Below are 13,116 nucleotides of genomic sequence, written 5' to 3' on the forward strand. Positions count from 1 at the left end.
CTGAAACGCCTGTGAAAAGCCCAAAGGAGTGCAAGGCCACCCATGCATCTACAATAAATTCATTGAGTTCATAGCTGAAAAATGGTTGTATGTGGAAAGCTAATGAACAATCCTTGTTAACTTTGTATTCTGAACTTTGGAGCAGTGGAGGTTACCTTCTTCACCTGTCACCTCAGCAGGGAACCATGCTAGACTGGCCTAAGAAATACAGATCCATATGAACATAAGCACACAGCAGATGGTCCTGCTAATTAGTGTGAAACAATCTTGCTACGGAGATAATCTTGCAGTCTCTCTTTGCATGCTTAAAACTGATGGAGGGTATGAGTTTGAAAAAATCTGGTCTTAGTTGATGAATTGATCTTGTCAAGGGGCACTTTCTTTGTTCTGGATCTTTCTCTTAAGCACTTTTTCTCTCCACCCTCTTCTTTTTCAATAAGGCTGCTTCGCTGATCCACCCCAAAGAGATCCCTCCAGAGGCCATCCTGCTGGCTGTGTATCTTGAATTGCAGAATGGTAAGTTGGGAGATGTTCAGGCAACCTAAGTCTGGGATAGAAAGGGAGGAGGGCAGCACTCATCATTCCTACTCTAGAGAGAGCTGTGCCTGTATTTTGAACAATACCCTTTAGGCCCTGCCTCCATCTTACCCTGCTGTGGATCCATGTATGTGCACCTTCACTTCCATAGTTTATTGCCATCCTGTTCTTACACACTCCAGACTTCCTAAACATTCATTTCCTGAGCTGAAGTTTTCTATCTTTAGTGCAGAAGTCAGCAGTCCTGGATAGGCTCTGCAGAAGTTTGCAGGCAACCCCGACATGGGAAGAGACGAGAATCTTGACTCCATGTTTCAGAAGGCTGATTTATTATTTTATGATATATATATTATATTAAAACTATACTAAAAGAATAGAAGAAAGGATTTCATCAGAAGGCTAGCAAGGAAAAAAGGAATGATAACAAAAGCTCGTGACTCTCAGAGAGTCTGAGCCAGCTGATTGTGATTGGCCATTAATTAGAAACAACTAACATGGACCAATCAAAGATGCACCTATTGCATTCCACAGCAGCAGATAATTATTGGTTTTCTTTTCCTCTGAAGCATCTCAGGAGAAAAATTCCTAACAAAAGGATTTTTCATCAAATATCATGGCTAGATTCTCAGCAAAACCTTGAAGAAGTTTCTACTATAAAGAGAGTTTGAAAAGCTTTCTCCATTAAAAGCCAACCACAATCCAAGTTTCCCAAAGCTATGTCAAGGCCTGCGTAGCAAGTATGGCAGCAAAGCTTGTAATACTGATAATTTTCTCTTTCACAATGCTTTCCTTTGAAGGTTCCCTTTGTTGGCAGGAGGGGAAAGCTCTACATAATGGGAAACTGGAAAGGTTGCACTTGAATTCTGCAGTAAGAGCAGACTGGTGCAGCTGCTGCTTGAAGCTGTCATGGTTGCAGACCTGTGCTCCTTGGGGGACACTATACATCCAAGTGCTGTGAAATGTTCTCTGTGCCTGTTCCCCTTCAGTGATGTTGCACTGTTGGCAGGCAGAGGATTTGAGCATTTGCATTTGGAATTGAGACTTCTACAATGCTTTTCTTACAAAGATGGTTCCAAATTGGAGTTTTGGAAACCTTTATTTCTGCAACAAAGATTTACAGAGCAGAAGAGAGTAGAAAGTGGGATTTACATCCCTCACCCTCTTCTAAGTACATGACTAAAAGAGACTAAAGACATTTTTTGTTCTATAAATGACAACAAAATGGTGCATCTCTTCCGAAACAAAAACTTCAGGGAAAGAAAATTATGAGAGAAAAATACTCTCCTCACAACTCAGTGCCTTTTCTCCTGTAATTTTTCAAGTTTAATTTTTAAGAGTAAGTTTTCCATATATAGTGGTAGTTGTTTGATGGACCGTACAAACAGTTGAAAATCAGATTTCTTCTTTTGAAAACATCTTTTATCCCCTTGGCATTCACATTACTGTCTGCAGTGTCACAGTGTGAGGGCATTTTGTGTGAAATCTAGTGCCTCACTGTGCAGCTGGGAGAGAAAAGAGGTGACCTTTGGGAAATTAGAAGGTGCTTTGGCATCTTCCAGTTCTGAGGTAAAAGCTTGATGTCTTCAGCTAAGAATAGGTGGACTCAATCAAAACTAATATTTTTTCAATTTCCTGTTGTCTACTGCTTTTCCTATCTGTGCCAGCATTTCACTGGAGAGGAAGCACTGCTGGTGTACCTGGCCTGGGCCCAGGGCTGGCTCATCAGCTCTGTCCCTGAACAGTAATTCATATGCCTTTAAATGGTATTTTGGGGTTTTTAATTGAAACTTGTCTTGTAGGTAACACACAGCTGGCACTGCAGATCATCAAGAGGAACCAGCTGCTCCCTTCTGTGAAAACACTCTCTGACATGAGGAAAAAGCCTGTTTTCCAGCCAGTCCACTCCATCCAGCCCATTCAGATGCCAGCTTTCACCACTGTTCAAAGGAAGTGAAGTTGTGCTTGAACCTGCTGCTGCCCTGGTCAGGGGGGCTTGGGATTTTGTATATTTTTTTTAACCTAGGACACCTGAATACCCCAATTGCTGGAGTGTGTTTGTTTATGTAAATTTTTAATAAAAGATGTAAACCAAAAGACTTGTTTGTAAAGGTTATTTAATGAATGATGGGAGGTTAGTACCTGCTTTGAATGGGAGTGGCAGTTTATTTACAAACAAAAAAAATTATCCAAGTGTGTAATTCAGCTCTTTTTGGGGAGAGCAGTGAGTGGAGAAAAGCATTTTCCTGAAGTAAAGTCCTGCGGAAGGAGCAGTTGAGCTGTTGTGTTGGCTGCTGTTTTGACATATATAAGCCATGCTCTTCCTCGACAAAGAGGGAACCTGTTCCTGTTGGCTTTTTTTTTTTCCTTTGTGACTTTTTTTCCCTCTCTCTGGTTTTCCTTTGCCCAACAGAATGGTGTAATGGTGCAGCTGTGGAGGAAGCATTGATCTGGCTATAAGAAAAAGGTTGGGTTTGGGCTGGTTTTTCGTGGTTTTTTTTTGTGGGGAGCAGGGGGTTGGGTTGGTGGGGGTTTTTGCAGGTGTTTTTGATGGGGTTTGGGGGTTTTTTTGTGGTTTTTTTTTTTTTTTTTTTGAGGGGAAATTGTGGCAGTTTTTAAATCTACTTTCCAGTGTAGAGGAATACCCCTCTTCTTAACAAAAAAAAAAAAAAAAAATTGCCTTTTACTCAAAGGAAGATGGAGCATAATCAAGGACCTTCTGGTTACTTACTGTGAGCACAGGAGAGAAGGAAAGGCATAGGATAATTGGAGCCCAGCACTCCTCACATAGTCCCTCCAGGGCTGTTTTGTGCCATTTCAGCTATCCTGATAATCTCCAGGGAGAGCTGATCTACCACCTTATCTCCCTGTGCTGCTGGCGTTGCGCTTTTGGTGCTGGCTGGAGGCAAAGGTCACTTCTCCCAGCAGCACCTTGGATTGGGGGCCTGCCCCTTCTGCTCTCAGTACCGTGTGAGGGAATGCAGATGTGTCCAGGAGAGGAAGGAAGGCAGCAGGATTTGTATCCATCATCTTGGAGAAACCAGCTGACAGAAACAGCACAGCAAGCCTATTCAACAATGTGCACGTTGTGGAGTGAGCACAGGTGTGTCTCCAGAGGGACAGCTTGGTACCTGCTACTCTGTCTCCTGTCAGATTACTGCCTGCCCTGCTTTTCAATCCTCTAGAATCCAACTCCTTTTCCAGTAACTTTTCTATCACTGCAACCTTGTCCTCAGGTAGGGACAAACAGCTTAGAAACACTAGGAATAAAAAAAGTATCAGGAGTAAGTTGGTAGTGATCACCTTTCTGAAAAAGAGAAGAAAGGGAGCTGATAGATCTTTTACCTCAGAGTAGATTGACTGATTAAATACAAAAAGGTTCAAGATGCTCCCTGTGTGGTCCCGGGCCCTGAATGGAGAAGATTCTTCCCCGCCCCCCCCAGGAATGCGGGGCATTCACATGCAAAAGATGCTGTGGCCGCGCCCGGGCTGGGTGAAGGATGCGGTTGTTTCCCAGATAAGGCACCTCTTATCGCAGCACGTGAGCCGCAGCCCCCGGCCCCGCTGCCCCGAGGCGGCTCAGCCCCCACCCCAGCTGCGGGATGGACGGGCGGGGATGACGCCTCTCAGCTTTCAGCGTTTGCTATGCACAGAAAGGAAAAAATAAATATCATAACACGTCGAGGGAGGCAGCAGCCAAGGGCCTGGATTCTCCCTTCAATCCTTTTAATCTCCTGTAGGAAAGAAGTGAAAGTCAAGTAAAACGGTGAGCTGTCCTTCGGTAGAAAAACGGGGAGCATGAGCAGCCCAGGCTCGGCAGTGGGCTAAGTTAGTAAACCCAGTAATGCTCAGCAGTTGGTTTGGGCTCCTACCTGAAGGAAAGGGTGTCTGTCCCTCTCCCCCCACTCTCCCCTTACCTCCAGGATCTCCCCTGCAGGAGCACAGAGGCTCATATTGCCAGAGCAGGAGAAAGGGCGGCGTTCCCTTTTCCCCCAGCACACACCACAAGCATTGTTGCTGCCTCAGGACTGTTCCTGCTCCGTGCCTGTGGCCACTGCTGTTACCTTTAGCTCTGCCCATGGCCCTGGTGCAAGGACTGGCCAGCACTCATCCAGCAGTGTCCTGAGCCATCTCCTCGTGTCCAGAGAGCTTTTGGGTTGCAGCTGCCTTCAGGAGGGCACGGAGGAGCCAGGGGAATACAGAGTAACACAGGAAGCTGGACAAACTCACCCGGGCAGCCTTTGTCCCCACCTCCCCAGGGCCTTCTCCCTCCCTCCCTCCCACTTGCAGGGATCTCCCTACTCCTGACATATTGCCAGCTGCTCCAGCAGGAAAAAGGCAATGGCCTGGTGAAGAATTTTGATGAATGGTGCTGAGAGCCCTACAGCTGTACAGTTGATGCCCAGAAGGCATCTTGGCTTTGAAAAGCTAAAGCAGCCAGTGCTTCCAGAGCCTGGAATCCACCTCCACTGCTACCCATGCTGGGAATTCAGGCAGTGGCTTTAATTCTCAACCTCACTTGAAGAGCATCTTCCTATGCTCGCCCTCTCTTTTCAAACCTTTTCCAAGGTAGTGAGGAAAAATGGCAGCTTTCCACCAACCCAGCTTTTGTTGACAGCCTGCCCTGTAAGATGCCAGAGAGACTTATAAAATGTTCTGGTGGCTTTGCTTTACACTGCCATGCAGAAGCAGCATTCTTTCAGTGGCCAAGGTGAAGGAAAGGAAACCTAGAAATGGACCTAAAAAAGTTAAACCAGAAACTTTCTGGCAAAATATTGGGAAAAAAGGATGGAGTTTGAAGCAGTGATTCTTTTTCTCCAGTCATGACAATGAGGACTTTTTCTAATAACACAGACAACTAGGAGGGGCTTTGTTTTTTCTGCATCCTGATAGAAGAGAAGGCTTTTCCTGGGTGGTACAGAAACACACACACACAGAGGTGCTGTGAAAAAAACCTCACATTTATTTGATTAAACAAAAATAAAATAAACTGCATAGGAACATTTTAAAGTCCAGAGAGACACTGACTTTGTTTTAAGGCTGCCAGTAGCTGATACATCGTCTCCTTGCTACATCCTTCAGCCTTCCCTATGGACCACAAAGATACATTCAGAAGCCTCCATTAATACAAGGGTTCTAACACTTTGTTCACTTATTCTACGTAAAAGTTTGCACATAACCTGTCATGATTTCTTCTCTGCAGTACTCAACATCTGACAAGTAAAAATTGTATCACTTTTTGTCCAAGTAGAAATGTGATGCCCTTTTTGGAGCACGGCAATTTTTGTCACAGTCTGACTCATTTTTAATTAGATAGAAAAGCTCTGAGCAGCTCATTAAAAGCAGAGCACTGTCTGACCTCCTGAGATATTTTATTATTATTAGGAGAGCAGCATGATTAGCTACTAAAGTAGAAAAGAAATAACAGAAGAGGAAACTAAGAAACCAAATCAACTCAAGATGCCCAACATCCAAAGAATGACAAGATCAGCCTGGATCCCAATGCAAACCTGCACTGAGACAATGCTACTTATAAATCAGTAGTGAAAATTTTCTAAGATGGGGCATACGTCTACAGCCAATTAAGGGGGAGGGGAGGGAGGGAGGGAGGGAGGAAGGGGGTAAAAAAAGCATGTTTGACATTGGCTTCATGAGGCTGAGCTTCATTTTGTTCAAGGCTTGCAATTTTTATTTGAGTTAAACTGCAGGCATGTGTTTCACACCCTCAACTCCTCCAAGGACCTGTGCACGAAGCGAGCAGGGCATGACAGGTAATGCACAGTACAAACAAGAGTCACAGAAACCCCCACCAACTCAGGTGACTAAAGCAAACCTTACAAACTAGTTAAAAACCTCTTAGTCATTTTAGAGAAAAAAAACCAAAACAAAACCAAAAAAAAACCCCAAAAAAACCCAAAAAACAAAAAAAACCACTAAAAAACCCCTCAGAAACAGGCATCTCTACCTCTGAAGGAAAAACTACTACATTGTCTGAAAAGTACTCTACAAACCTATAAAAGGACTTTTTTTTTTAACTAGTCTGGTAGTTCAAAAGGAAGTTACTTAACTACATCAGTACACAGACACTTAACATTCAGTCAGTAAGGCTCTATGAAAAGAGCTTAAAAAATTATCTACCTGAGTTTGTAAGTTGATACAATCATTAATAGAAGGTCTAAGACCATGCAGGTACACAAAGCATTTTTAGAACCATTATTGGTTGAACAATGATGGAAAAAGATGCCAGTCTGGCTTGTTAACCCGTAAGATCACTTAGAGACATCAATGTACATTTCCCACCATAACATTTACCAAACCCAACACAGCCTATTGTCATTAGGGGTCTCCTGTACCCACTTCTGCCACCCCTTAATATGAGCTGGGGAGGAAAAAGGACTTCTTCCTCCAACATAGTCTGAAAATATGCTTCTGCAACTTAACTCCACAGGTAAAACGGGGTATGTTGCACATCACTATTTAACTTGCCTAAAACCCCAGGACACTGGTTTTAAACTGCCTCTCCTGAGTATGTCTGAACCTAAGCTGCCCTCCAGGAATAGGAACTTGATTGCTTTGTCATGGTGGAAAAAATCCCATTGAGTCAAGCAAGCTACAAATACAATCACCAAGTCAATAAAATAAAAAACCAGGACCTTATTCCCTTCAAGCATTTGGTATAACATTGTGTTTACAGCAATCATAACACCAGTCCTCCCAAAGAGGACACATTGGTAGGTATGCACAAAAGTTTTTCTCTTGTAGAGAGAAGACCTAAAGGTCTTAGGGACATAAGAACACTGCAAATCAACATGAAGGATGTCACATCAGCCAGTAGTGTCATAATACTGAACAAAAGTTTACACTTCCATACCTTGTAGTGAAACCAGAACAAATTCAGAAGCATTTCAGGTCTCAGCCCAGTTTGCCTGAACATTTGGTTTTATTTACAGATTCTCTAGCAAGGGCAGCTTAATATCTCCATAGGCAGGCAGCAAAAACAAAAGCAAACAAAAGCGAGCAGTCACCACATAGCACACACTTAGTATCTCTGTTTCAATTAAAATGCTTTTCCAACAGGCAGGATGAATCCTTCCCCCAGGCAGATTCTCAACTATTTCCCAAGCCTGTCTGATGCTAAATTGAGGTAGATGATTTACTTCTGCAAAGTAAGGTAGAACTTCAAGCAAAAGATAGTGGCATCTCTAGTTGTGCATTTTGTACCACAGCAAACTGGGTTTCAAACTCCCAAGGACTCAAAGACCAAAGGTACAGTATTTGTGTAACTCAAGTACCAGTGTTCCTTTTTTATACAGTTCCAAACTGTTTGTCTAAATATCTCTACTTTTAAATACCCTATTACCTTTTGGCACCATTTGGCTTACACTCCTTTAAAAAATAAACAAAACTTTGGCACAATATTTTTTAAAACTAGAACTGAACAAAGAAATCTTATGATCAAAGTTATGGCAAGGTGAGGCTATAAACCTGCTCTCTTCAGAGATCAATTTTGGTTTAACTAACGTAATGCACTGGGCCCACTTTCCTTCAATTCCAAGGGAATGCCACATCCAAGTGACTTGTTCTTTCTCTCAGGTTGGTTATGTCTGGCCCTAATATGCATTGGTTTTCAGGTGTTATCTTCCTTTCCTTGCTTTGTTTGAAAGTTTCAGGTTTATGGGCCCTCCTTAAATAAGTTATATTTAAAACATACTAAATCAAAAGGAGCAAGTTATGTGAAGGACCTGCATTATCAAATACTGAATCTGCTTCAGTTTGCTACTAAAGTTCCTGCTTAAATAATTCTGAGAAAGGACAAGATTGCTTTATATGCTGAGCACCCAAACCGGCCACACTGATTGCTGATAACATTTTGTCAAGCAAAAGGTTTACAGAGAGCCACTGGTTTAACCTGGCATAGAGAAAATCCTTTGGGAGTTCGAGTAGACAGCTCTGTCCCCCACATTTGCTGTTCCCCAACCAAGAGGCACACACTCACTTTACCCTTCTCCAGGCCATTTCCCCTAGTTAAGAAGGTTACTCTGAATGCTTGTTTGGTTTGCAACCCAGCTTCCAAGCCTTGCTTTTCCTCTCTGCATGCATGTACATTATGATACTGGGGCATTGACCTGAGAACATGCATGGAAAATCAGAGCAAGGTTGGAATCTCGTTTATTACCTTTTAATAAGCCTCTACGGGGCATCTGATGTTGGCATTGTATATTAGCACTACTTTGTTTCATTGCATATAAAACACTCCATTTTATAAGCTACACTACCACTTTTCAATGAGACCAAGTGTGCTTAGCACTATCTATCACAAAGATAAGGAATTCTTTCGGGTAGCTAAATAGTAGTGTTTTTAAAACGAAAAAGCTCCCCAACAACATGAGGTCAAACACTCAAGGTTCGGTTTGCAAGCAAATCCCACTGAGTTAAATAGACAGCAACTTAGAGTTTAAGCCATTCCTCTTCCTGACTGAGCTGGGCTGGGGGGTTGTGCAATGGCTCCATTCAAAAAGCAAAGGGCAACTTCAGGGTCTGTCACCTTCCACATGGTGCAGGCTGGGGGGGCAAAACGTTCCTCCAGTTCAACACAATCCTGACTGCACACTTAACCTTTTTTTTTAATGCCTGGAAAAACAACTCCGTTCTAGCCACAGAGAAGGGCAAACCCCACAAGCATTTAAGCACAAGAGCGTTTCTAGGACACTTCAACACTGTCAGCCACTCTGGTCAAAGCATTTAGAGACCGGGCATTTTCATTAAGACATGATAGGATAAATGCAAGGACACTGCAGACTAAACATTAAAGCTTTTTAAACCACTGTTCTTTGGTATCTAGATCTTGCAGGCTGTTAGTTTTCACAGCCCAAGTTGCAAATAATTCAGGGACATCTGTCACAGCTGTAGGCCACCCCCAAAAAGGGAGGTGTGCACACAGGCAGAACTTGCAAAACTTGAAGGTAAACTAGCTCTCTCTGATACATGTTTTGTGTGGCCACAGAAATTTATTGACAGACATCTGTATAAAAGATTATCCTTTCAAGACTGTTTTTAAACCATGCCATCCTAAGATTAAGCCTAACTGAAACACACTGCTTTGAAGAGTTTGCTTCCTTGAGGCTTTGGCTGAAAGGCAGCACAGTTGTTTTATACCATTTAATTTAGGTGGTTTTCTTCACCCTTCTTTTGAAAGAAGTTTTGCCATCTCATGAATCTTTCTTGTCTCTTTCTGGTCCTTTAGTTTAAGCCTCCTCTATAGTGGCAGCTCTCTGTCTGCACACATCATTGGTATTTCTACAAAACTCAGAAAGTTAACGCTCCTTGGAGGGGAAAAGCAGCAAGAAGGAAAGTGCACCTTGTGATTTCTCACAAACTTGTAAAGAGCCTTTCAACCTCAGGTCACTCTTGTGCATGGTGGCTGGCAGAGAGAGGAATCCTTTCCTTGCAGGATGGTTAAGGCTCTTCAGACTTTTTGACAACGACCAAATTTACATTTCAAAGATCTTCTCTTGCAAACAGTAAGGTAAATCCCATGGCATTTCCAAACTCAAGAGTACTGATACATGAGTTTTTCAATTGCAGAGAGCAAGAAGAGCCCTCTCTTGCCCACTTTAAACAATTCTTGTTTGCCAACATCAGAGGGTGAAGCTACAGGTCTGTAGAGACCATATCTGCTTGAACAGCTAAACTGGAATGCAGGAAACGAAAGAATAAAACCAAATCCTTCCAGGGACTCAAAGTCACATTTTGCTAAAGAGATCTCTATTCTCCCCAAAAGTTTCTGCTTCTCAGAACACCAGTTTCTATATCCCCGCAAGGGCAAACTTCCCCCTGCCTCCAAGCTTTTAAGGATCATATACATTAACTTTACACAGAAGTCTTTGGTACTGCCCTGGGAAAAAAAGCAGCAAAGTTTCACCTTGATGCAGTTTGCCTTTAGCTGGTACTGGTAACTCTTCACTTGGATCTGTAGCCAGAGATCCTGCAGCAGGGAGCTCCAGGCCCACCCCACCCATCCTAAAAGCTACAGTAGCTATTCCCAAAATTTTCAGTCCAGCTCTCTGGGGAAGCCAGAAGACAAAAAAAAAAAATTATCAGTGATAGAGTTATTGCAATCCTCTCTCAACAAAAAACCCCCAAACAAAACAAAACAACTGGTGACTTCTCCAAATCACACCCTGAAACTCCAAAGCTGTGCTTATTTCTTTCTTTTGGAAAAAGGTACCACTTCTAACAAATTAAAACATTATTCCCTTAAGGTTTCTCTATGGGAAGGGGCAAAAAACACTAAGCCATTTCACAAGAAAGTAAATCAAAAGGGTTTGATTTTCCCTGTTTCAATGCCTCTCCTAACCTCTTCTGTTACCTAGATTAGGGGCACCGCTAAAAAGAAACAGTAACTTTTTTCAAACTAATTTAGCTTTCAGGTGAAAAGAGGTAAATATGAAATTCTCAATGACAGGATACACTAAAGGAAGCCTTGCTTTTTATCTAAACTTTACAATGACCGCACTAAGCCACTAAAATGAACAATTTGGTTTAAACTTAAAGAATTTTTGTGCATTTTCATCAGCTTCACTTTGTGCTGTTAAATTACTGTGTTTCAGTAAAAAAATACACAGAAATGCCAAAAAATATGCAAACTTGCTCTTCCTGGTGAGTGAATCTCACTCACTTTCATAAAAAGTTCAAAGTCATCTGGGAACAAGATGCTGTGCTCACCAGTAAATCAAACACACTGAGGTATAAAAAGGAGAACAGGAAAAAGTTCTCTGCTGCAGCAGCAATGAAAAAAAAAACAACCAAAACCAACAACAACAACAAATGTCCCTCCCTCCCATGTCCCCACCCACAGAACTGCAGAATGGTCAAGAACACAAATTTCTCTACAAACACCTACTACCATTTTCTCCATTTAAAAAGTTACATAGCGCCTTTCTTGGCTTAGTCTAACAGAACTCACCACACAAACCACCTAATGTGCACAGCAATTCTCGTTTGTGCATGAAACCCCATCGGGGGAAAGAGGTAAAACGTTCTGAGCTATGAGTATGTGGGGATGGGGAGGGGGCAAGAAATCGGGGAAGGAAGGGAGGACAATGAGGTAGATAGAATTCAATTTTACAGGCTCACTCCCTGCAGAAAAGGTAAGTACATTCATCTGTAAAAAAATTAAAGATGAGGTAGGTTTGAATTAACGTTGTATTTTTTCATTTTCTCTTAGAAGAATTTCCCTGAGACAGTTTCTTCCTAATTCAAACACAGATTAGAAGACGAGAATTCGATTGTTTCCGAAGTCGACCACAACAATCATGCCATCAGGGGTGACAGCTATACCTGAAGGACGGTCCATCTGACCAAAGCCGCTTCCCTGAGTGCCAAACTTGCATAAAAAGCTACCATTGGACTCGAATATCTGCACCCGGTGGTTCCTGGAGTCGGCCACAATGATGCGCCCTTCCTGATCCACCGCCACTCCCTGCGGGCGCAGGAACTGCCCGTTGCCGGTGCCCTCGGAGCCCAGGAAGCGCGCCGACTGGCAGTCCGGGTGGATGACCAAGAGGCGATGGTTGTTGAAGTCCGTCACTACCAAGTGGCCCTCGTGATTGAACGTCACGCCTCTGGGGGAATCAAAGTGCTTCCAGAGTACCCCTTCGAAGCCGTACTTGTTCAGGAACACGCCGTCGGGCCCGAACAGCTGAACGCGATGGTTCCTCGTGTCAGAGACCAGGATCTTGCCCTCTGCATTGACGGCCACATCCCACGGGTAATTGAACTGCCCGTTCTTCGTTCCTTTCTCCCCGAACTTCAGAATGAACTGCCCCTCGAACGTGAAGATCTGGATGCGATGATTGTCCTTGTCGGCCACGACGATCCTGCGCGAAACGTCGCAGGCCACGCCGGCGGGACGATCGAACTGGCCCGGCCGGGAGCCCAGCGTGCCAAACTTGTGATGGAAGGTCCCGCACGGCTTGAACACCTGGATGCGGTTGTTGCTGCGGTCGGCAACGATGATGAAACCTTCCTTGTCGACGCTGACCCCCCAGGGGCGGCAGAGCTTGCCATCGCTGTCTCCCTCGCTGCCGAAGGACAGCCCCGGCAGCCCGATGCCGATGTAGCTGCGCCCGGACTTCACCATCACTTTGAAGGGGCTGTTCTCGATGTGTTGGTTGCACACAATCACGGACACCAGGTGCTCTCCCTCCAGCTGGGGACGGTAGCTGACCAGGTAGGTCCCGTTCTGCTGATCGCTGACGTCCGCCTCGAAAAGGTTTCCATCCGGGCCCATGACCACGGCAGAGATCATGTCACCCCCCGAGAGGCGAGGCTCCCCGTCGTGGTCGTAGCCGATCACAGTGAACGAGGCCACCTTGCCCTGCAGAGCACGCTTGAGACCTTCCCCCGTGGCTTTGGTCAGGGGAGCAAAAGCCCCACTGCTGACAAAGCCCATGGATTTGATGGCCATATACAATGCCTGGTCAGGGGGGGTGAACATGATCCTGTCGTCTTCCTGTGGCTGGAGAAGGCCTCTGACGTTCTTCAGCTCCTGCACCTGAGCCAGCATGCGGTCCCGAGCCA

At 44.2% G+C, this 13,116-nt stretch overlaps 2 protein-coding genes across 2 annotated transcripts in view; one reads left to right on the top strand and one right to left on the bottom strand.

The window, feature by feature from the left end:
* The window catches only part of CNOT10 (CCR4-NOT transcription complex subunit 10), a 30,615-nt gene extending 27,984 nt beyond the window's left edge, over window positions 1-2,631 (top strand). The window contains exons 18-19 of the mRNA XM_005423405.2: window positions 441-516; window positions 2,337-2,631. Of these exons, the coding sequence (XP_005423462.1) occupies window positions 441-516; window positions 2,337-2,491 (231 nt within the window). The 3' untranslated portion in view covers window positions 2,492-2,631. The remainder of the gene's footprint in view (window positions 1-440; window positions 517-2,336) is intronic.
* Window positions 2,632-11,189: 8,558 nt separating this feature from the next.
* Window positions 11,190-13,116, bottom strand: part of TRIM71 (tripartite motif containing 71) — a 13,693-nt gene continuing 11,766 nt past the window's right edge. The window contains 1 exon segment of the mRNA XM_031058898.1: window positions 11,190-13,116. This exon segment is cut by the window's right edge and continues 33 nt beyond it. Within this exon segment, the coding sequence (XP_030914758.1) occupies window positions 11,804-13,116 (1,313 nt within the window). The 3' untranslated portion in view covers window positions 11,190-11,803.

The sequence above is a fragment of the Geospiza fortis genome, unplaced genomic scaffold (genome assembly GCF_000277835.1).
Source record: "Geospiza fortis unplaced genomic scaffold, GeoFor_1.0 scaffold231, whole genome shotgun sequence".
Lineage (NCBI taxonomy): Eukaryota > Metazoa > Chordata > Aves > Passeriformes > Thraupidae > Geospiza > Geospiza fortis.